Source organism: Sorex fumeus, unplaced genomic scaffold (genome assembly GCF_029834395.1).
Source record: "Sorex fumeus unplaced genomic scaffold, SorFum_2.1 ptg000098l, whole genome shotgun sequence".
Lineage (NCBI taxonomy): Eukaryota > Metazoa > Chordata > Mammalia > Eulipotyphla > Soricidae > Sorex > Sorex fumeus.
The window spans coordinates 269,557-293,350 of NW_026606155.1; the positions used below are offsets into that span (position 1 = coordinate 269,557).

General features: G+C 58.7%; 1 protein-coding gene across 1 annotated transcript in view; it reads left to right on the plus strand.

Moving 5' to 3' along the window:
- The first annotated feature begins 6,791 nt into the window (after positions 1-6,791).
- CLMN (calmin) overlaps positions 6,792-23,794 on the plus strand; it is a 74,447-nt gene continuing 57,444 nt past the window's right edge. The window contains exon 1 of the mRNA XM_056133233.1: positions 6,792-6,935. Within this exon, the coding sequence (XP_055989208.1) occupies positions 6,854-6,935 (82 nt within the window). The 5' untranslated portion in view covers positions 6,792-6,853. The remainder of the gene's footprint in view (positions 6,936-23,794) is intronic.

The following is a 23,794-nucleotide window of genomic DNA, read 5'->3' on the forward strand; positions in this document are numbered from 1 at the left end:
AAATGGCATGTGTCCCCTTTTCACTCTTTTGAAAAATCGAGTCAGTGAGATACACAGTTTAGACAGTTACAAACTTGTTCATAATTGAGTTTCAAATAGTGTTCCAACATCTGTCCCTTCACCAGTGTACGTTTCCCCTCACCAATTAGACACAAATTTTCATAACCAAATGTAAAAGATGCCTGTCAAGATGCCAGGCTGGGGTGTGTGGAGTAGGAGATGAGAACCCAGGGACACTTGTGGAGGGAAGTTGACACTGGTGGTGGGATTGGTGATGGAACATGGAATGTCAAAAACTCAACTATGAATAACATTGCAATTCACAGTAGCACAGCGGGTAGGGCGTCTGCCTTGCACGTAGCCAACATGGCCGACCCGAGTTCGATTCCTCCGCCCCTCTCGGAGAGCCCGGCAAGCTACCGAGAGTATTCGATATGCCAGACACAGTAACAACAAAGTCTCCAATGGAGACGTTACTGGGCCCGCTCGAGCAAATCGACGATCAACGGGAGGGCCTTTACCTTTTTTACCTTTATTATTTATTTATTTATTTATTTTTGTGTCACACCCAGCAATGCTCAGGGGCTACTCCTGGCTCTACACTCAGGAGTTACTCTTGGCGGTGCTCAGGGGACCCTATGGAATGTTGGGGATTCAAACCCAGGTTGGCTGCATGCAAGGCAAATGCCCTGCCCACTGCACTACCTCTCTGGCCCCAATTCACAGTGCTTTAGTAAAATCAAATTTTGACCAAAAAATATATAAGCATTAAAAAAAAAAAGAGGCCATTCCCTAACCCAGAAATGCCATCCTCAGGGACTTGTCCGAAGGGCTTGGGCACTCTGATTTGTGAAGGTATTTGCACCCTCTGTTCATGGCAGTCCTGTTCAGAACAGCCCACACACGCCTATTTCTGGTTCTGGGCTCATTCCTGGAGGTGCTCAGGGGATCCTATGAGGCATGAGGAGAGAACCCGGATCAGCTGCATGTCAGGCCAGCGTCCTCCCTGCGGTACTAGCTCTTCCAGCACCAGAAGCTTTGACTTTTTTTTTGTTGTTGTTTTTGGGTCACACCTGGGAATCGAACCTGGGTCAGTGGCATGCAAGGTAAACGCCCTACCTGCTGTGCTATTGCTCCAGCGCCCAGAAGCTTTGACTCTTATTTATTTATTTATTTATAGCTTTTTGGGTCACACCTGGGGATGCACAGGGGTTACTCCTGCCTCTGCACTCAGGAGTTACTCTTGGCGGTGCTCAAGGGACCATATGGGATGCTGGGAATCGAACCCGGGTCGGCCGCGTGCAAGGCAAACACCCTACCCGCTGTGCTATCTCTCCAGCCCCAGAAGCTTTGACTTTTAAGCCACTCCTTCCTGGGCCGATCCTCAATTAACTTTGCTTTTTGCTACCCCCGAAAATGTTATAAAAAAAAATCCAGCATTTTTCCCGCAGCGTTTCTGCAAACACCCTCCCCCTCCAGGTGTTTTTCGCCCCCACCCTGGTCTCTGTCTCTCCCACATCTTCACAGTGCCAGCAGCTTGCACGATGTGGAGGAAAGTTTTTCTCATTTGTTCCCTGGAAAATCTGTTCTCCTCAAATAGTGCTCTACTGCTTGGGGAAAAAAAAAAAAAAGAAAAGACAAAATGAATAGGGCTGTCTCCGGGGAAGCAGCCTTTGACTACTGGAACCAGGAAGAAATGAAGGGTTTTATTTGTGGAAATTGGGACATCTGGTACTATCTAGGTAGGAAAGCTAAGTTTTTTTTTAACCACCATCAACACCCCCACATGCCCTCCCACTCCCAGGATATCAGATCCTAGGGAATACATTAATATTTCACATTTCAGGTAACCTCCCCAGTTTCCAGAAAACTCTGCATATGAATGCAGCTCTTTGCAAGGCGAAGAAAGTTCTCAAGGTTTCCCTCCCCCTTTCTTTTTACTCCCTAGAGAATAAAGAGTCCATAACGAGGATGGCATAGTTTTGATTTTGCAACTGTCCCCAAATCGGGCCCCTTTTGATGCACCAAAGTCCAGCGAGGTTAAGAATCTGCCTGTGCTGACAGTAGACTAGAGACCAAACATGATTGCCACTGAATGCCTCTTTTGCAAACCACAACACCCAAAAGGAGAGAGAGAATAAAAGGGAATGCCCTGCCACAGAGGCAGGGTGGGATGGGAGGGATGGGGGGTGGGAGGGATACTGGGATCAGTGGTGGTGGGAAATGGGCACTGGTGGAGGGATGGGTATTTGATCATTGTATAATTGAAACCCAAGCACAAAAATTTGTAAGTCTGCAGCTGTACCTCATGGTGTTTTACTAATAAAAACCAAAAAATAAAACAAAAAACAAAACAAACAAAAAAGAATCTGCCTGTCAGGGGCACCGGAATGATAGTTCAGCAAGGAGGGTGCTGGCCTTGCATGTGGCTGTCCCAGGTTCAATCCCCAGCACCTCACATGGTCCCCTGAGCTCCACCAGGAGTGCTCTCTGAGAGCTAGGAGAAAGCCCTGAGCACTGCTGATCCCCCCATCCTCCGCACCCCCCTAAAAGAATCTGCCTGGGGTCACACAGTTCAAACCTCCCGGGGTCACTGTCCACCGAACACCTTCCCTTGATCCTTGTGCTCGAACCTGGCTTCCTCCTGTGTCGTTGGAGACCCAGCAGTAGCTGGAGGTTGGTGGCATTCACAGGCCACGTGTGACAGTTGCCTCATGGAGACCAACAGGCTGTCCCCAGCTCCTGCCTTCCCCTCCCACCCCCTCTCCACACCAGCACCCATGGGATCACCAGCTCTCCCTTCGGTTCTTGAAGGTTCCTCTCTGCCTGGGGCAGTCTAAACCCCTGAAGCCCAAACTGACCCGCTTCCCCACAGGCTTGGGTCTGGCGTAGGCGGGGATGGAGGACATGAAAACGCAGAGTGGGCGGTGTCCTCTGCAGAGTGGCCTTGTGACATCACAATGCAGGTCGCCACCTGGAGCCGAGCTGCTGACTCGAGAGACTCAGCTTAATCCAGTCTAATCCGGCCCAGGGCCTGGCTCTCGGCTTCTTGGTTTCAGCAGAAATGCTGGCATGTGTAAAGTCCCAGTAGCGCTCCGAAGGGCCAGAGAGAAGGCTTCGATTGATTGATTGATTGATTGATTTGGGGGGTGGGGCTCACAAATGGTGCTCAAGGAACCTGTGGAATTTAGGGATGGGCAGTTCCATCCTGGGGACCACCAGCACCACACCTGGCAGTGTCCCTATGAGGACAGCTGGTGCCAGGAACAAATTTATGTCCTCACACACAGGCCTGCACCCCTGGCCCTGTGCGACCTTTCCTCACCCTAAAAATACACGGTATTAGCCTGCCGAGACCCAGAGGGGTGGTAGTGGGGGTCGGGCAGCTGTCAGGAGGGGTTGGGGGGCTACTGTGAGTATTGGGGACAGACTGGACAGAATCTGCATGTGCTTGACATCGTGGCCTTGGCCTCTGAAGTTCAAAGCCCATGGAAAGTGCTGCTACCTTGCTTACCTCTTGAGCTCACGGTGGCAGAGAGCTGACAGGCTAACCTAGATTTCTGTGCACGCAGGAGGCTTAGGGGGGCACCCGAAGGAGGGGGTCACTGTCAGGGCCATCACACCCCACTCCATGCCGGAAGCGGAGTTTCATAGTTCCGGATATTTTCCAAGCCTGCAGATGCCGGTCAGGTCCATCCGTTCCCCGAAAAATTCAGGGGGCAGGGACTGGTACTCAGTGTCACCTGCTTCCCTCCCTGGGGAAGGATGTAGGGCTCCGAGCTCTGGGAAGTCCCATCCAAAGCTTTTTTTCTTCTCCTGTTTCCCACTTCTTTTCCTGGGCAGAGCCGAGTTTCAAAAGTCGGACAAAGATTCAAGCAGCATCAGGCAGCTCCGAGAAAATCCATTTCTGGAAACTCCCGGGAAGCCAAGAGGACTTTTCCTTCCCTCCAGTAAAAGTGTAAACAGAAAAACAGGATGGTTCATTCATGCAAGAGGGCGAATAATACCCCCCCCCCCCCCCCCCAGGAAGGTCACAACCCAACCTCGACCAGGACCAACAGACCCAGGGTGGCTGGGCACAGCCCCCAGGGAGGAACTGTGCACCGTCAGGCGTGTGCCAATGTGTGGCGTGTGTTCTGCCCATGGGCGACAGGCCAACGATTTCCCGGCTTCCAGGTCACGGGGCTTCTGTGGGCCCTTGCTCTGGAGTTGGGGCTGGCAAGTGCCAAGCCATCCATTCAAGCGTTCACCCAGCACGGAGGCCTCTTGCTAAGCGTTCAGAGAAAGGAATGACACGGCCCTGGAGGCAGCTTGCGGGGAACACCATGTGGCAGCAAGGAGAGCCTGGCTGGGAGCGGGGATGCTATCAGGAGATGGCACCAAATCAGGGAGGGTGTCCGGTGAGCACTCAGAGGTCCCTGGATGTCAGGGAAGATGCTCTGGAGGTGCACATCCTAGAAGGAGGAGTGAAGAGGACGTGCAGGGAAGGAACCAGCATGAAGGCAGGAACCTGCAGGGGCTCAACATCAGGACCTGAAAGTCACCAGGGGTGGGTGAGCTCGGGGATGTTTCAGGGCCAATCAGAAAACTCCCCAAAGCTCAATGACAGTGAGGGGCAGGGAACAGGGCCAATCAGGGAAGGTCAAAGCCCATGTTGCGTCAGTCCAGGACCCTTGAGAGAGGAACCCCATGCTTGGGGCTGTGGGTTCTGGTTCTCGTTCCTGATTCTACCGTACTGAAAAAAATTCTCTTTCCAGCACAGGGCAAAAGGGAAAGAATCTTTAGAGAGTGTGTGGGGTGGTGCTGATCCAGATTTGGTAGACAGTTGGCGCTCAATCGTTGATGCTGGGGGGAGGGTGAGGGTGGTGGTGACAGCCTGTGCCATGTTCCCCCCCAAGACGCCGTGTTCCTGACCAGGAGCAGTGCGTTGGGATGGTGACAAGCGGCCCCTCCCCACAGCTGACATCCAAGGCCTGTGTGACACTTCTGTTCCCGGACCCGCCTCTCCACACAGAAAGGCTGATTCTCTGGGCACTTTGCTCTGGAAGGAAAAGGATTTCAGTCCAACTTGGCCCCCTGGCAATTGGGGAAGTCTCTGAAGTTTTGAAACAAAATGGCTAGGACAGGGAGCACTAGCTCTGCGGAGACAAGGAGCCTGTCCTGTGTGGGAGAAGACCAGCTTAGGGACCAAATCACAGTAGAAATTGCCACCAGCCATCACCCCCAGAGTACCTGCCCAGGCAGCCAGGGGCCCCCCACTGAGGCAGGGGGCCCTCAGGCCTTTCAGAGGAGAAGAGCAGGGGCAGGCAGAGGATGGGGGTCCTGGAAAGACCCCGAGGGAGAGGGGAATGACACCCCACTTTCTGCTGGTTATAATTGCAGGCGCCTTTGCCTTTGTGATTCCGGAAAGTTCCCAGAGTGGTAGTGCCCACAGGCAGCCGTGGCTTGAGCCTGGTGAGGGCCCAGCACCTTGGGGCACCCAGATTAGCCCCCAGTCACCTCTGTTAACCCCTCCATCACTGCTGTCCCTTGCGGGGGCTCCGCAGAGGTGCCCAGCCCCAGATAGGAACCGGCCCCAAAGGGCTGGCTCCCTGCCAATCCCTTCATGATGCAGTTCCTGGTCCCTTAGCTGAGTCCCCCTCAATGGATGACCAAAGGGGGCTCTTATGCCACCAAGGTTGAAAGGGAACAGTAGAGAAGGTTCTGGAATCTCAGCACAGCTATGAGAGTTCTGATGTGGGGTCCCGGGCTGGGGCTGGGGTGGGTGGGGGGGTTGCAGTCTGCTGTGTTTCCTCTTGGATCACCCCCGTCCTAGTCCTAAGCCGGGGTGAGAAGGGGTCAGCAGCCCGCCTATCCCCACCCACAACGGCAGCCTGGGGCAAATTCCGGTTCTCTTGGCCTCACAGGTCACCTGGACTCAGTCTGGGGAGAAGAGGAAGGACTTGGCCTCTGCCAGAGACATTGAGCCCAGAGAGGGAAAGAGAGAGAAAGAGAGAGAGAGAGAAAGCACACTAGACAGACTCGGTCTTCATTGAACATACCATAGCTCAGCACCCCATGAGAACCCCAAATCCTGGTAGCGACTTCTCCCTCCTCCCCACAACCTAGGGACCCCTGGGTGGGGTCTCTGTGGCAAGCCTCCCCCAAATCCATCCTTCTGCCAGCGACCCCGCTGCTCCCCCTAACTCTCTCCACACTGCTCGGCACCCAGCACCCACTCTTAGCCCCCAGGTGCCCCGAGGGGAACGGTGGGGGAGTCCGCGGAGGGTGGGCGCCCAGGATGCCTCCAGCCCCTGGGGGCCGTGTGTCCGTGTCGGAGGGGTGGGGGTTCCCACGGTGGGGTAGGGGGAGCCACGGAGTCCGGGCGACCCGGGAGGGGTGGGAAGAGGAGGGAGGGGCCTCCAGCCCCGCGACGCGACCCTCGGGCTCAGCTCCGCGGGCCCCTCCGCCCCCGCCTTGGCGTCACCGGCGTCCCCCTCCCTCTACACATCACAATCTGGGGAGGGGGTCCGGGTCCCCGCGTCTCATCGCCGCGCCCTTGCGACCCAACAATCCCGGGGGAGTGAGCGAGCGAGCGAGCGAGCGAGCGAGTGGGTGGGTGGGTGGGGGGGCGGGGGAGAGCGCGAGAGCCGAGCGAGAAGCGGCGCAGCCCAGCCCAGCCCCGGGCCCGCCCCGGCCCGCCCCGCGCCCCCGGGGCCCCCGCCCCCCGGCCGGGGCACTGAGCGCGCGGGCGCCCCGCAGCGCGCGCCCCGCCCGGCCCCGCCCGCCGCCGCCGCCGCCGCCGCCGCCGCCGCCCGGCCCGGTGCGTGCGCCGCCCGCCGCCCGCGTCCCCGCCGCCGGCCCGCCGCGCTCCATGGCTGCGCCCGAGTGGGACTGGTTCCAGCGCGAGGAGCTCATCGGCCACATCAGCGACATCCGCGTGCAGAACCTGCAAGGTAGCGAGCGAGCCCGGCACCCGGGGGTCCCGTGGGGGGGTGGGGAGGGGGGCGCTGGCGCCCGCGCCGCTGCCCACCGCCCCCCGGCTGCACCCCTGGCCCGGCCCGGCCCGGCCCGGCCCGGGCGTCCACTTCGGGGAACTTCGCGCGTGGGCTCGCGGGGTGCTGCGGGGCGCCCCCCGCGGCCCGAGTGCATTTGGGGCTGGGGGCGTCGGGTTGGAGGAGGAGGAGGAGCGGGCCGGGGGCGGCGGCGGGAGGGGGGATTTGCAGCGTCCTCGTGGCTGGGTGGGTGGGTGGGTGGATGGATGGGGGGGCTCCCGGTGCCGGCCTGTCCTTTCTGGAGGAGATCCCCCCACACCCACTCACCCACCCAAAAACACCCCCGTTGGGGGCCGCCCCTTCCCCCGAAAGTGCGTGGCGCCGCGTCCACCTGGAGTTCGTTAAGGTGAAAGAGAAACTCCCGCTCCTGGGGAGGTGGGTCGGCCTCTCCAGGGAGGGGTTCGGGGTGGAAACTCAGCCCAGGAAGAGTGCCCGGGGATGGGTGTGTGTGTGTGTTGGGGGGGGGAGAACTGCCCGTCCCCCCGACCCCCACGCCCCTAGAGAAACTGCTGCGTGGGGACCCGAGTGACAGCGCCCGCCTTTTGCCTCTAAGGGCTCTGCCGAGCTGCCCCGCGTTCCACTTCCGGCTCCCGTGTCCCCCACCCCCCGTCCGCACCCCTTATCCCGTGCTCCCAGGGACACCCCGAGGCCCCGGGAGGGAGGCGGAGGGCGCTGTGTCCGCGCGCCGCCGCTGGGTCCAGCAGGTGTCCAGCCCTGGCCACCCGAGCCGACGCGGGGGAGAGGCCGGGGTGGGGGTGGAGCAGTCAAGTTTAAACATTACACCTGGCTGGAGGTTTCCTGGGCACCCACGTGGGTGGGCTCCACCCCTCGGTTGGGCAAGGACAGTGCAAGCCGGAGGTGACTTGCAGTGGGGGCCCCCGGAGACTAGGAGGCGCAGCTAGGTGCTGGCTCCCGGGTGCCCCGTGGCTTCCCTGGGATTTGGGCAAAGGAGGATAAAGTCAGAGACACAGGACCTAAGGCCTTTGGGTGATGCTCCCTCCTGTCCTGTCCCTCCTGTCCCCCCACATCCCGGCCGTCCTGTTTGAGGGTGTGCACTGGTTAGCATCTTTGGGGATGGCATCCGGTCTGTCAGGGCTTATGTGACTGTCCGTGGGTGTTTCATCAGTACACACTAACCGATGCTTGGTGTCACTTTTCCTGTATGTCTCTGAGATCTGTTCCGGCTGTAGAAATGGACTCTCCTGGGTGAAATATGAGCGGCTAATTTATTCCTGGAGCAGTCAGAGAGAAACTTTCACAAGCCTGAGGGCAATGGGAGACGGGTGCCGAAGGTAGGATAGGAGTTTGATAGCTGTGTTTCTCAAATCCCAGCGACCCCACTGGTTCTTCTAGGCAAGGCTTAATTTGAGGGCTTGATAGACTTTCGCTCTTTGAATAATACTTTAAAATGTGTATATATCTGATATATATGACACTTTTTTTTTGGGCTTTTTGGGTCACACCCAGCGATGCTCAGGGGTTACTCCTGGCTCATGCACTCAGGAATTACTCCTGGTGGTGCTCGGGGGACCCTATGGGATGCTGGGAATCGAACCTGGGTTGGCCATGTTGGCTGCGTGCAAGGCAAACGCCCTACCGCTGTGCTATCTCTCCAGCCCCCGATATATATGACTTTTGAGGTGTATGGAAAATGTGCTTTAATTTAATGTGAAAAATTAAATTTTTAATTTAAAAATCTTGGGTGCAAGTCCAATAAATGTTTCCAGGTGGGTACACATGTGACCACACAGATCTGGAAGTAGATTTCGAGGTCTCACCTTTTTTCCCAGTTAGGGTCACCCCCACCCTGCCGTAAGGTAACGACCATTCTGGTCTTTATAACCAAGTTTTGCCTCTAGCACTTCATAGAAAATTCACTCATGGGCCCTAGGAAGTACCAAGCAGTAGAGCACTGACCTAAAGTATGAGGCTCCTAGTACCATGTTCACGCTTCCGAATTGCTGGGGAGACCTTGGCCACCTCTTGACCTCTTAACTGGGGGGGGTGTCATCCCATTTTTTTACAGTACGGTAAGCATTTTCTTGGACTGACTTTACTTGTTCATTGTGTTGGTGTAAATTGGTGTATGTTGGTTGGGGTAAATCATCCGTGTTCTTCTGGTACCAGTAGGTTCTTTTTTTGTTTGTTTGGGGGCATCAGTTGGCAGTGCTCTGGGATCACTCCTGGAGGGGCTTGGGGACCCCTGTGTGGTGCTGGGGATCGAACTGGGGTGAGCCATGTGCCAGGCCAGTGCCTTCCCACTGTGCTGTCTCTCTGGCTCCCACCAGCAGGCGTTTTAAAGAGAGGCTGAGGAGAAGGGACAGGGCATCGATTTGGTCCCCATGAGCACTGCTAGGGTGGTATCTGGCATTGAACTGCCTGGCCTGAGTGGCCCCAAAGCCCCAGGCTGAGCGGTCCCAAAGCCCCCTGAGCACTGCCCCCCAAATATTTTTATCATAAAACTGCATTATTGGGGCCAGGGGTAGAGCACTTGCCCTGAAGAAGTGAGGTTCTGGGTCAGGCACTGAGGTTGGTTCTCAGTACTGCGTGGATCCCGAGCACTGAGCTAAGAGTAGCTCCTGAGCACTGCTGGGTGTGACGCCCCCAAAACAAGAAGTCCCCCCATGAAAGAGCTCCTGTATTACTGCCATGTAATTCATCTGTCATTTGATTGCCCTGTTCTGCCATTTCCGCTTTGGTTATTTGTAGAGAGTTAGAGTACTGTGGCTAGCATAGTCCAGAGAGGGCAAGTTTTCATGACCTGGGAAAAATCCCTGGGCCTGTTGCTGCGGTCAGCTGCTGGCCGTGGTCGTCTGGAATTCCCAGGGCCAGCCCGGCACGTTCCTGGCCCTTGCCAGGATGACCCATTTGTCCAACCCGTGGGTTTATCTGTGAGAGGCACTGGTGGTTTGCAGTGTGTCCCGTGGGGAGGGGATATTTGCTTCCGGTTTCCTGCTTGGCTATGCGATTTCTTGACCCAGTGCTTTTTTTTTGGGGGGGGGGAGGGAGGGTCACACCCAGCGATGCACAGGGGTTACTCCTGGCGGTGTTCCGGGGACCATATGGGATGCTGGGAGTCGAACCTGGGTTGGCCGCATGCAAGGCAAACGCCCTACCTGCTTGCTATCACTTCAGCCCCGATCCAATGCTTTTAACACATGCTTCCTTGAGTCATCTTGGTGACCCCCGAAAAGTGCAGAGGAGATGGTGAGCCTTAGGATGCCTTCCGTGGGGCGTCTGTGGACCCTGGGCCATCGACTGGGTCATCTGTTGCACGGTCACTGCTTGGTGTGGGTCACTGCTTGGTGCTGGTGGTGGCAGTGGAGGTAATGGGTGGGCTTTGAGCTGTGCATCCAAGGTGGTCTGCATGGGGGTGGTGAGGGCTGGGGCCTGGGGCCACAGCAATCCACCTCAGAGGGATGGAAGCTTCCAAGCCTTGGGTCATAGGTGGACACTGCCCACCTGTGCCCCCTTCTTCCCAGAAAGCCTCAGCCCTTGTCCTGGACCAGGGGGTATGGGCCCCCTAGGGGCATAGCCGGGGGGGGGGGGACTCTGCTTCTCCCCATCCTAACCGGATGAAGCTGACCCTGGCCTCAACTCTGGGTTGTGAAGTCAGCTCATGCCCCCTCAAGGCTCCCCCCCCGCCCCCCCCCGATCCTTGGGGTGAGGAGTGAGCCAGGGTGCACACACGCTGGACCCCCGTGGTGTGGGCACCTGGCCGTGATTGAGGACAGGGGAGGCAGCGTCCTTGCTCCTCCAGCAGAGCCTGGAGCTCCCCGGGGGCCGGTTGGAACAGTCATGCTCCCATCCTGGGGTCCCTGGCGAGAAAGGGGTGCCCACACTATCATCCTTCTTAGATGGGGGGCAAACGGAATGGAAGCTGCGGTGCTCCCCTCCCCCTGCCTCTCCATGGAGCCCATGGGGAAGCCCCAGCTGGGGTGGGGGGGGCCCTGCCCTTGTTCTCTGCTCGCCCGTGGGTGGCGGTGGCGCCGGTCTCTGCTCACCGGGCCACTGCGGCTGCCCTCTCTCCCTCTCTGCCTTGACCTCAGCGTCTGGCCAAACAATGCCCCATTTTCCTGGGGCTTGGAGGGTGTCACTGGGTAATGGAGCAAAGGCGGTGAGGGGCTGAAGTCTGAAGGCCTGCCCTTCCCGGCCGGGCCCTGTGCTGGGGAAGTTGTGTTGCTTCACAGGCCTGTAGCCCCGCTAGGGGCTCTGCTGGATGGGTTTGGGGGGGATAGGCCAAAGGTAATGCTCCCTGCTCGGTGCCCTGAGCGGCACCTGCAGCCGCTGATGGGGTTTCCCCCAGGCAGGGTTGGCCTGGAGCTGTGACCCGGGCCACTGGAGGTTGAGGTACTTCAAGGACTGCCGGGTGGTCAGCCTGGTGTCCTGCTAGCGGTAGGTACATGTCATGGGGGCGAGTGAAGGGGGTACACCCACGGCCGAGGGGCTCGCATGGGGTCCCGACATAAGCACCATCCAGGCCAGCTTTTCCTGATTCTCACCCAAACTGTGCTCTGTGTGTGTGTGTGTGTGTGTGTGTGTGTGTGTGTGTCCTCACACAGCTGAGACATGCCCGCTGGCCCTTGGCCGTGACCTCCCATGGCTCCAGGCCAGGGGACACCTGTTCCATTGCTCTGACTGCCTGGCCACCACCTGTGTCCCTTCCCATCCCTTCACTGCCTATCTGTGGCCAACGGGCATCTCCGTACTGGAAGGCGTGCATGTCCTCCTGCAGAGGCGTCCGGCATCTGTGTCAGGCGCCCGAGGCTGCCACTGGAGGCCCTGACTGGCCCAGTTCAGGCTGCTACAGCGACTGCCCCTCTCACAGTTGTGTCCTGTAGCCCGGGTGCCTCAGTCCCCTTCTCGGGGCACGTGAGCTACAGGGGGCTTTTGTGTGTATTTATGTTTTGGGCACCTGCCTGGCGGTGCTCGGGGCTTACTCCTGACTCTGTGCTCAGGGATTACTCCTGGTGAGCGTGGGAGACCCTAGGGAGTGGCTGGGGATAGAAGCTGGGCTGACTGCATGGGGGGCAAGCGCCCTCCCTGTTGTACTGTCACTTGGGCCCCTGCAGAGGTTTTAGAAGCCAAAGGAGGGGCTGGAGTGATAGCACAGTGGGTTGGGCCTTTGCCTTGCATGCAACTGACCTGGGTTCGATTCCCAGCATCCCATAGGGTCCCCGAGTACCACCAGGAGTAATGCCCGAGTGCATGAGCCAGGAGTAACCCCTGTGCATTGCCAGGTGTGACCCAAAAAGAAAAAAAAAAGTACGATGATGGGACTGGAGCGATAGCACAGCGGGGAGGGCGTTTGCCTTGCATGCGACCGACCCGGGTTCAATTCCCAGAACCCCATATACTCCCTTGAGCACTGCCAGGAGTAATTCCTGAGTGTATGATCCAGGAGTAACCCCTGTGCATCGCCAGGTGTGACATTAAAAAAAAAAAAAGAAGCCAAAGAAAGTTTTCAAGTGTGTGGACAGAGTCCCCCCAGAACCCTACTTGTGCCCCACTGGGCTGTGCTGTGGGAAGTGATGAGCATCAGGGACCACCCCCAGCTCCTGCCTCCCTGACTGCCCTGAGGGGCCTTCCTAGGACTTTTTTCCAGAATTGCCGAATTTTGCAGGCAGCAGCCTTGTCCCCTCCTAGGTCCTCCCTGCCCGGGCTGTGGGGGCTTCTCTGGGGGGAACTGAAGACCCGGGTCTGAATCCTGGTTTTGTTGGGGCATCTCTTCCCCCAAGCTGTGTCTCCTTCCTCATCTGCAAGATGCTTGGTCGAACCAGTGGGGGGCTGCGGAAGGAGGGCACCTTGGAAAGAGGCATATGGGGGCTGGGCCGGCTCAGCATGGTCACGTGATCCCTCCACAGCGTGTCCCCGACACCCACCCACAGGTGGGCGAGCTGCTGAGCTGGGGGGCCCCTATTCAGCTGCCTACTGTCCAGCCCCTTTGTGCTGTGTACCCAGGGGCATTTTGGTTCCATCTCGGCAGAAGGTTTCAGTTCCCACCAGCTGGACTGGCAGGACAGAGTGGACATTTCTGGGGAGCTTTCTTCCATGCCCCCCTCCCTACCCATGACAGACTCGGGTGGCCCCATGGCCCCATGCACCAGGACCAAAAAAGCGTGTCCCCAAAGCTGCCCGGAGGGCCAGGGTACCGGCTGGCGGTCCCGGAGGCAGCCAGCCGAGCCTTGGAAGAAGTTTCCAGGCGGAATCGCACTTGATTCCATCAGAGCCCGCCCCTGCGGCCGCCCACGGCTGCCCTCCCTGACCCCTGTCACGGCTGGCCACCACCGACTGCCCCCCTGCCCTGCACCCGGTCCTTCCCCGCCCGCGCAGCGGCCCCCGGGTCAGGCCGGCCGGCCGGAGGGGGCGGGAGACACAGAACGTGGTTGTCGGGGCTGGTGGCAGCCTTGGAGGAAGGGAGCTGCTGCCTCCGTTCCCATGGAAACCGGTCCTTGTTTGGCCCGCCCCCTCGCGGCGCACCCCGCCCCCCCGCCGGCGGTAGCTGGTGTCAGCGAAGGAGGAACCCGCAGGCAGACTCAGATCCATCCGGAGGCTCTCCCCTTCCTCCCCTCCTCTTCTCCTGCGCTTCCTTTGTTTTTTCTTGCACAGGGTTGCCAGGCTGCTGTTTGCACCCCGGACGTGGTCCCCTGCAGGCACTCAACCCGAAATAAAGTTTTTTTGGGGGGAGGGGTGTCCTGCAAGGGCCTTTGCTTTGCACGTGGTCTGTGCGGAGGGCGGACCCTGCAAGCCAGACCTTTTTGCGCCCTGGCTTACCATGGGGTTTGGGGGCACTGTGTTTGCCAGGGAATCGGGGGAGCCGCGGGACAGGGGGGATGTGTCCATTGCTGGCCTTAGTTTGCGGGTGGCTGCCCCCAGCTGTGGTGGGCTGTCTGACCCTTCGGGTAGGGGACAGTTAACTGGGTCTGCCTGACATGCTCGGGTGCAAGTGCAGGGGTGCAGGAGAGCACTGAGGGTGGGCCCAACCAGCCTGAGAGGTGCTGGCACAGACAGGCGGCGTGAGGGTGAGGCCTGGGTGGGGTGGGGGTGGCGGTGGGGACCCCCGGGAGCCCGTCATGGCTGGTCCCCCTTTGTCTTTGCACCTCTTCAGCTCGGCCACCCTCCGCCGCTCCCTGAGGTCAGCCCGAGGCCCTGACCCAGCGAGCCAGGCTTGTTTCCGTGTCCTGCAGCCCCTCCGGCTTGGGGTACAGGATGTTCCTCTCCGCTCCCCTCTCCCGGGGGCTCTGCCCGTGGCCCAGAGCCTTTGCGATATTTATATTCCTCCCCTCTTTTCAACTATTTTTAATCCTCGATGGTTTGACATACTTAAAAGTCAGACTTGCTGGGAACTGGGACGGGGCGGGGTGGGGGTGTGTGTGCTCCAACCTGCCCTTGGGGTGGAGAATAACTGGACCCCTGGGTCATCTCCCTCGGCCTTCAGCCACGAAGGGGCTCACCTACACCGTCCACCCTGGCCACCCTGCGCGGTTGTCATCGCCCCGGCACCCTGTACCCGTCCAGGCGCACTGCCGGCAGAGGGGAGCGGAGGCCGGGCTCCCCGGATGCTGGCTGCTGCTTCCTGTGCTCTCCAGAAGGTTCTCCGGTCCTGCCCACAACCTCAGAGCTGAGCACGCTTGAACCCTTCCCCAGCTTCTGACCTCGGAAGGCACGAGAGGAGATTTGCGTTGTTTTCAGCCCTATGTCTTGTTTCGAAGAGGCTCAGCCGGGAGGGTTGGCCTGTGCAGGGTCTCCTAGAATTCGGAGGGACACCGGGGCTGTGCTGGGTGGGAACTCTAATGCAGGGTCTGGCCGTGGGAGTGGGGGACTGGGGGAGACATGGCGAGATTTGGGGGTAGGGGTGGGGCGCAGGGCCAGGGACTGGCCTGGTGGACCAACTTCATCCGGAGTAAAGATGTGACCAGGATGGGATTCAGGCAGGGCCAGGACTCGAGGAAGGGGTGTCTGTGATCCACTGTGTGACCCTAAGGGGCTGAGGAGGTGACAGTGACCTCTCAGCCTACACTCTGTCCCGGGGGGTCTGGATTCAGCCCAGCAGTGGCAGTCAGGTCTCTGTCCTGTGTCCTTTTAGATGCGATGCATGGACTCTGCAAACATGTTTCCTTCTCCCGCCCCCACCCCCCACCCCGTCGACCTCCCCCACCGCTTCCCTCCCCAGCAAGTCACGCCCGTCCCAGATGTTTTTATAAACCGTCAATCCTCAGCAGGGTACATCAAAGTCTGTTTGGAAGACCGGGGAGCGTTCCAGGCCTCTCGGCCGTCCCCTTTCTGGGCTTCAGATCCAGCACTGGAGGCCCCAGTGACAGGGGACTTGGATTCCTGGAATGACAAGGTGGCCTGGGCGGCGACTTCGTTCCAGTTCTGCCCGTGTCCCCATCACTTCCTGTGTTGCCACGGAATCCCTGGTCTTAGGTGACGGTCTGGCCCGTGGCCTTCACAATCCGGCCTCATGAAGGCAATGCTGGTGACCGACGAGGATGCTTTTCATCTGTCGCTTTCTGTGTGTCTCGGTAAAACGGGAGCGGAACGCATGGACTTTGCATGTGGGGAGGTTGAACCCGGTGATGGTGGCAGGATGGCCGAGCAGGGTCCCCGGCACTGACTGTCGCTCACCTCTGGAGGGGTGTGGGGACCAGATGGGGTGTTCTAGTCGGAGACCCCCTTCCTCCTGGTGGTTTGATCTTCTCCCCCCCCCCCCCCCCCCCCCCGCACACTGAGACCCAGCAGAGAGCATCAGACGTGTCAGGCTGCAGGGCTGTTGAGTGACAGATCTAGGCGCCAGCATGAAGCCTGGTGAGAAGGCAGGGAGAGCAGGGGTGAAGCAATGGGCTGGGTCAGGCCCCAGTGGCGAGGAGCCGTGCCAGCCTCAGTGTTGGAGGCCGAGAGCCTTACTGGAGCCCAACAACTTGCCTGAGGCTGCCGCAGGGAGGAAGGCTGGATTTTTTTTTTTTTTTTTTTTGCTTTTTGGGTCATACCCAGCGTTGCACAGGGGTTACTCCTGGCTCTGCACTCAGGAATGACTCCTGGCAGTGCTCAGGGGACCATATGAGATGCTGGGAATTGAACCCAGGTCGGTGCAAGGCAAACACCCTACCCGCTGTGATATTGCTCCAGCCCCCAAGGCTAGATTCTTATTGGGTGTTTCTTCACCCCTGCATGTGGGGCCCAGGGGGACTTGGGTCCTCTGGGAAGAGCTGGAGAAAATGGATCCCTGGACCCTGGATTCCTGCAGAGGTGACTGGAGGTCATTCCGTGCTCCCCTATCTTAAGAGTTCCCCCACCCCTTTCCGGGGCCACTGCTCACTGGCGGCCTGTGTCCCGGGCACTCACTCCCCACAGTGCCCTGCAGGGGCCCGGTGGCCTTTGAACTTGACCCTGATGTTACACAAAGCAGAGTGTGATGAACTTCCAGCTGGGCCTTGACTTTGTCCTGAGTGTCGCCGGCAAACATCAGGAGTCACCTGAGGGACACATGGGCAAGGGTCCGGGGTCACGAGCTGGCAAAGCAGGTGGCGAGGAATCGGGTGGGTCTGTCCAGCGCTGGCCTGGTTGTTGCTGGTAGAGCCAGGGCTGCACCCCTAGGCTCTGTCCTGACCCCTGCTGTGTTTGGGGGCTGTGTGCTGGCCCAGCTCCATGTCCACTCAGCTCATCCATGCTGACTCGGGGAGTGTGGGCTTGCGGGCAAAGTGCTCTGACCCTCCCTCACTCCTGACCTGCCCAGGGGAATCCCGGGCTCCAGAGCTGGGGAAGTGTCTTTGTCACTGCTTCTGGGGCTCCGGCCTGTCCTCGCCCCAGCCTGCTCCCGGGGTTCTCTCGGTAACACCCCCAAGCTCCTTCCTCCTTAGGATCCGGTTCCATTTCCCACCCTGGGCCTCCTCTCGACCTCTCGATCCCCAACTCATTCCTGTACCCCCATGTCCCCGAGGGGGGTGGCTCCCAGGGGCTGTTCCCTCCCGCCCTGCCCTGCGGGTCCTCTGCGGAGGGGTCTCTGGTTTTTCCTCTGGCCCTTTGGGGGCTCTGTGCCCCGCCTTCCATCTCTGCCCTCCTCCCCTGGGCTGGGGCACAGCTGTCCCCGCATCCTCTGTTACTGTCTCGGGGGTCTTTTGCCCACCCCAGGGCATGCCCTCTCTTGCCTTCCTCTCGGGGGTCCTGAGCTGCCTGGAAGCGGCCCGAGGCAGGGTGGGTGCTGGGAGACTGTGGGCAAGGGCTGAGTGATGTCACTGGGACCTGCCATTGGGCAGCCTAATTTAGGGTTAAAGCCCCTCGTTCTTCTCTGGGGGTACCACTGAGAACTGTGAGGCGCCCGGCACTGTGTGGTCTGTCTGAGCTGTTCCGCTGGAAGCTTGTGGCCGCCTCCTCCTCTTCCTCCTCTTTCTCCCCTCCTCCTCCCCCTCCCTCTCTTTTTCCTTCTTGCTGGGATCAAACCAGGACTACCCACTTGCATAGATGCTCTGCCCCTGAGATGCACCCCGGCCTCTTAGGGTGTCCAGAGCCCCGAGACTTCGGGGTGCCTGGCTCGGTGCGGGTCTCTCGGCCGTCATGGGTCCCCGTTTGGGGCACAGTCTTCAACAGACTCTGCTCTGGTCTCCTATGACCGTCTGAAGCCCCTCTATGAATAAAGACCCTGCGCTTGGCTGCTCTCTCTTGGTTCCTGTTTCCCCTCACTGTCGGCGTCTTGGGTTTTTTTTCAGCGCAATTTTCTATACCATTTTCTCTGTTATTCTCTAATCTCTCCCATTTCTAATTTGTTGGCGCTTTTTCTCAAACTTCACAGGGCTGGGGGTCTCTCTGCGGGACGTGTTATGGCTGGACAGTGCAGGGAGAGGTTCTGGGAGGAAGCTTTGGGTGCCCAATGCTTCGGACATGTGCCCTGCCCTCACCGAGGTTCTCTTGAAGGGTCACCGGGGAGGGAGGCGCCAGGCTGAGCCCTAGGAGTTTGCCCAGCGCAGTGGCTGGCTGTTGCATTGGGCTGTGAGCTGTACTCTGGGACTTCTCTGGCTTTTGTGTGCGAGCGAGTGGGTGACTACACAGGTGTGAGCGCATGTGTGAGTATGTGTGTGTTTGCACATGTGTATTTGAGTGTATGTGAGTGTGCAAATGTTTGAGTATATGAGCAAGTGAGTGTGAGTGGGCATGTATGTATATGTGTAGGAGGGGTGTGCGCATGCGTGTGTTTTAGTGTATGTCAGTATGTGTGTGTGTGTGTGTGTGAGAGAGAGAGAGAGAAAGAGAGAGAGAGAGTGTGTGTGTGTGTGTGTGTGTGTGTGTGTGTGTGTGTGTGTGTGCTTATGGGCCTGAAGATCTGGAAGCAAAGTCAGCGATGTGACTTAATGGCAGGATGCCTGCCCGTATGTTAACCTCCAGGTCACACAGTCTCTCTCTCTCTCTGTCTCCCTCTGTCTCTCTGTTTCTGTGTCTGTCTGTCCTCATACAAAAGTGCCCCAGGCCTGTCCTCAGGGGTTGGAGCTCCTTGTCCAGAACCTTCTCTGCTTCTGTTCTGCTGGGCTGGGCTTTGTCCCCTGAGGCTTTCCTTCCAGACCGGAAGAGGACCAGCGTGTGCTGTCTGGGGGCCAGACGGGGCTGGGGTGGGCAGGTGCTCCCCCTCACTGTGTCCCTTTGCTCTCGTTCGCCCCGACACCTGCTGCTTCACCGTCTGGGGAGAATCAGCTTGCAGTCTTGGGTGACACAGAGGGACTGTCACCGGCGAGAGCCATATGGGAGGGGACGTGGGCGTCCCACTGCGCCTTTCATCAGTCCCCTGGGTCCTACAGGGACACCTGTCGCCTCTCCTTTGTCCTTCCCCATGGTGCTCTCTCTCCCCACCTACTGGGCGCTGGGACCCCTCGTTGCCGGTCCTTTGGCGCTGCCCAAAGTCACCTGTTTACTCTGAACTGAGGAGCTTCTGGGGAGTCCTCTTCCGGTGCCCATTCGAGAACTCTCTTTGCTCTCTATGCAGAAGAGAGTGGAGGGGCCGGAGCGATAGCACAGCGAGTAGGGCGTTTGCCTTGCACGCGGTCGACCCGGGTTCGATCCCCGGCATCCCATATGGTCCCCCAAGCACCGACAGGAGCAATTCCTGAGTGCAATTCCTGAGGGTCTCATCTGGACACCCGGCGTGGACAGTGGAGGGCAGCCCTTGACTTTCGGTTCCAGTGGATGTCCCGATGATGGCCTGGAGTGGCAGCTGGTGCGAGTCCCACCTCTGACAGGTGGCTGTCACCTTCCCGAGCACCCGGGGGACAGCTGGCCAAGAGTTGGGGGCTCAGGCCAGTCACAGGAATGAAGACCCTGGCTTGACTCCATTCCCCAAAGAGCCACTGGGGGCAAGACAGGACTTCTGGTCGCCCCTGGAGACATAGGTCCCCGGGGTGCAGCTCCGAAGAGGCGGAACTTCCTCCCGCCTCTCAGCCTCGCTGTGAGAACACTGGCCAGTGCTCACTCCGTGCTGGGGGTGATTGTTTGCAAGCTGTAGCTTGTGCTGCCCATGGACTGCGTGGGCTCAGGACACACAGGCTCCTCAGGAGGTGAAGGGCACACTGCAGAATGAAACCCACCGGGTGGGCCCGCAAAGCCACCCGAGCCCCCGCTCCCAAGGCTCTTTTTTGTGTGCTGACTTCTTTTTCTTTTCTTTTGCTTTTTGGGCCATACCCAGTCATGCTCAGAGGTTACTCCTGGCTCATGCACTCAGGAATGACTCCTCACAGTGCTCAGGGGACTGCATGGGATGCTGGGAATCGAACCCGGGTCGGCTGCATGCAAGGCAAACTCCCTCCCTGCTCTGCTGTCGCTCTAGCCCTGTGCGCTGACTTCTGGGGATTGTCTCGGCTCTGGGAGGGGGACTCGAGGGCACTGGGGGGCGGGGGTGCACTGTGCAAGGCTACAGGAGACAGCCGACCCTCTTGGACATGCAGTGCCCTGAAGGGTGGGGGTCCTGCCCCCTGTGAGCTGTGGAGAGCAGATACCTCCATTGTGGGAACTGAGCGCCAGCACCCTCAGGTCCTGGTTACTCCTGAGCACCTTTTCTTTAAAGTAAAAGATACGGTGTGTGTGTGTGTGTGTGTGTGTGTGTGTGTGTGTGTGTGTGTGCTTAATGGTATTGGGTAGGGATTTGACAGATGTGAATGAACTGGTTACTTAGATTCTTGTTTGTTTTGTTGTTGTTATTGTTTGCTTTTGTTTGTTTGTTTGTTTTTTTTTTTTTGCTTTTTGGGTCACACTTGGCGATGCACAGGGGTTACTCCTGGCTCTTCACTCAGAAATCACTCCTGGCAGTGCTTGGGGGACCATATGGGATGCTGGGAATCAAACCTGGGTCGGCCGTGTGCAAGGCAAATGCCCTACCCGCTGTACTATCACTCCAGCCCCCATTTTGGCTTTCTTGGGCCACACCCGGTGATGCGCAGGGATTACTCCTGGCTCTGCACCCAGGATTCACTCCTGGAGGTGCTCATGGGACCACATGGGATGCGAGGGACTGAACCCTGGGTCGGCGACATGCAAGGCAAACGCCCTCCCTGCTGTACTATCACTTCCTGTGTTTGAATGTCAGATATCTGTGTCTGGGGGTCACGTGGAGATTGGGGTCTCAGCGGGAAGATGGAATGTCTGGCTGGATGGCTGGGGTGACATCATCTCCAGGGGTTATGTTCTGTGCATACCAGGAGCGTCAGTCCCCCCAGGAGGAGGGGAAGACCTCAGAATCCTTTGACTGCTGGGTAATGGACACCTGACCTCTTATGGGGTGACTCCTTGGTCCTGGATCTTTCTAGAGTCCATGCCCAGAGGGTCCTTGTGAGTGGCTTGCTCACCCCTTCCTGTGTAGGCTGCCAGAGCCCGCAGCCCCGCCCTCTCTGTGTCTGTCTAGGGCCTGCCCAGCCGCTGCGCCCCTTTCTGGGAGGAATCGCCCCTCATTGGGGCTCACCTGATCCCTCCGGCCCGATCTCTCCTCCCGTCCATCCTCAGAGGCCTGGTTGGTAAAATCCCCCTCTCATGGGGTGCAGGGGAAGCGATGTTCCCGCAGTCCCCGGCCCTGGCTCCGTCCCATGCCGACACACGGGCTGGCACCCCAAGGCCCCGCCATGGACAGACAGCGGTGTGGACCCTGCCTGTTCCGACAGTGATTTCCTTAGCAAAATGTGTGGATGCAAATGAAGCACCTGCAGCTGCCTGGCCCTGCTGCCCTGCGCTGCCCCGCCCGTGGGCACCAGGGGGTGGCTGGGTCTCGTTGGGGTGGGGAGGAAAGGGCCGGCTCCACCCCCATCCTGTGAGGTCCCGCGTGTCTCATCATTGCGGGCCCAAACCTGACTCTCCAGTGGCCTCTGGAGGATGGCGGCCACCTGGCCGCCAGGGGAAACAGGCCAAGGCACGAAACCTATTCCCACCTGGGGTGGCCCAGCACCGGTAACCTACTGCAGGGACCGGATGCATTTCTGCCAAAAGCCTTTGGGTTTCGAGATTTGTTTCTGAGTCTCTGGGTTCCTGGCCGTTAAGCAGTTCAATCAGAAACCAGAGAGGCCTTGCTTCTCATTATATAGCCAAGCCCGAGGTGGTTTGTGGGTGTGTCTCCCACATACCTAACTTTTGGCCGCTGACTTTCTCGGTAAACTTTGCCCCGAATTTTTGGGGTCTGGCCAAAGGCACAGCAGCAATTTTGGGGTATCTGGAAGTCTGAAGGCGCCGTCAGGCTGCTGATGCACTCGCCTCACAGGTACAGATTGACCTGCTGGTGGCACCATATCCCCCGGGGGTGGCTGGGAGGCTGGATCAGACCCGGAGCGCATGGTCAGGCACACACCCAGAATCTTCTCTCTTGTGGTCCAGAGTCCCCTTTGGGTCCTGAGCTTCAGGGAGTCCCAGATCTGGACATTTGTGGTGGTGGGGGGGTGGTCAGAGAGCTTGGATGGCGTCAGGGCTGCTAGCGCTGTGGGTATGGCGGGGGTGTGTTAGAACCCAGAGGCAGGTAGGGGAGGGTCGGGCCTGTCCTTGGGGTCCTGGCTGAGAACAGAGCCAGCAAGTAAGGGTGGGCGCCCCCTTCCCTGTGCCTGGCCGTGAGTCACAGGCACGGAGCCCTTGGCATGGTCTCATGTCAGCCTTGGGCAGTTGCTTTGCTCTTGGGGTTTTGTTGAGCCCTGAAAGTCCTTTGGAAGTTTGGGGTCCCCTGTCCTGACCCCCACACCATGCTCACTCGTGTTGGGTTTTGCAGACTTGGGTTCATTCCCTGATGACCGCCTGGCCCGGTGCTGCTGGGCCCTCCCTGGCACCAGAACCCAGGGTCCAAGGGTGAATCCCAACTCTCTGCCCCACGACGTTTTCTAGATGCTTTGTTTGTTTGTTTGTTTGTTTTTTGCTTTTTGGGTCACACCCGGCGAGGCACAGGGGTTCCTCCTGGCTCTGCACTCAGGAGTTACTCCTGGCGGTGCTCAGGGGACCATATGGGATGCTGGGAATCAAACCCAGGTCAGCCGCGTGCAAGGCGAATACCCTACCGGCTTTTTTCTTGCTCCAGGCCCTTTATTTTTACTTTTATTTTATTTTATTTATTTATTTATTTAGTCTTTGCTTTTTGGGTCACACCTAGCGATGCACAGGGGTTCCTCCTGGCTCTGCACTCAGGAGTTACTGCTGGCAGTGCTCGGGGGACCATATGGGATGCTGGGAATCGAACCCGGGTCGGCCACATGCAAGGCAAACGCCCTACCTGCGCTATCTGCTATCTCCCCAGCCCTGACGCTTTGTTTTTGATTTGGGGATTGAACCCTGGGCCCTCACACATAACAAAGTTAAGTGCCCTACCACTGAGAGCAGCCCGGCTTGTAGAAGTTTCTAGAATTAGCCCAACAGTGTGCCACTGTTCGTTGGCCAACACTCGGTCACCTGTTTACTCTGAACCGTGGGGATTCTGGGGAGTCCTCTGCCAGTGCCCATTCGAGAACGCTCTTTGCTCTATGCGGAAGAGTGGAGGGGCTGGAGTGATAGCACAGTGGATAGGGCATTTGCCTTGCACGCGGCTGACCTGGGTTCGATCCCTGGCATCCCATATGGTCCCCCAAGCACCGCCAGGAGGAATTCCTGAGTGCAAAACCAGGAGTAACCCCTGAGCATTGCTGGGTGTGGCCGAAAAAGTCCAGAGAGAGAGAGAGAGAGAGAGAGAGAGAGAGAGAGAGAGAGAAGCTGTGGGGGGCCGGAAACGGACCCTGAGAGCCCTCCGTGCTTGAAGCTCTGCTCGTGTTTCTCTCTCCCATCTGTTAAGGACCCGGCAGTTCCCCCTCCCCCCCCCCCCCCCCCCCCACCGCATGTTCTGGAAACTTCACCAGGGCATGGACAGGAATTCTGATGTCCTCATGCAGCATCTCTGGAGAGATGCCCCGAACTCAGGTGCCCAGTCCTGTTTGCCACACAGAGAGGGGTGCCTGGTGCAGGACTGGGCTCCCCGTTCTTCGGGCCCCCAGCCCCATGCCTCGTGGGGTCATCCTGTTGTCATCCAGATTGGAGAGGTGGGATCCATGTCCCGGGTCACCAGCCAGGGAGAGGGGGGCTGGGAGGGCCAACATGGGCCAGCCTTGCTCTCTCTGCTTTGTATGGGACAGTCTTGGGGACATGCAAGATCAAGGTCCCTGGGTGGGTGCCCCCTCGCAGGCATCGAAGCCCCTGGGGAGACCTGGGGAGCCCCGAGGCCTCACCAGGCAGAGGGGAGAGGGGGTGGGGGGGAGACTGGATTGGGCATAGCGTTCGTCCTTCCAGCTGCT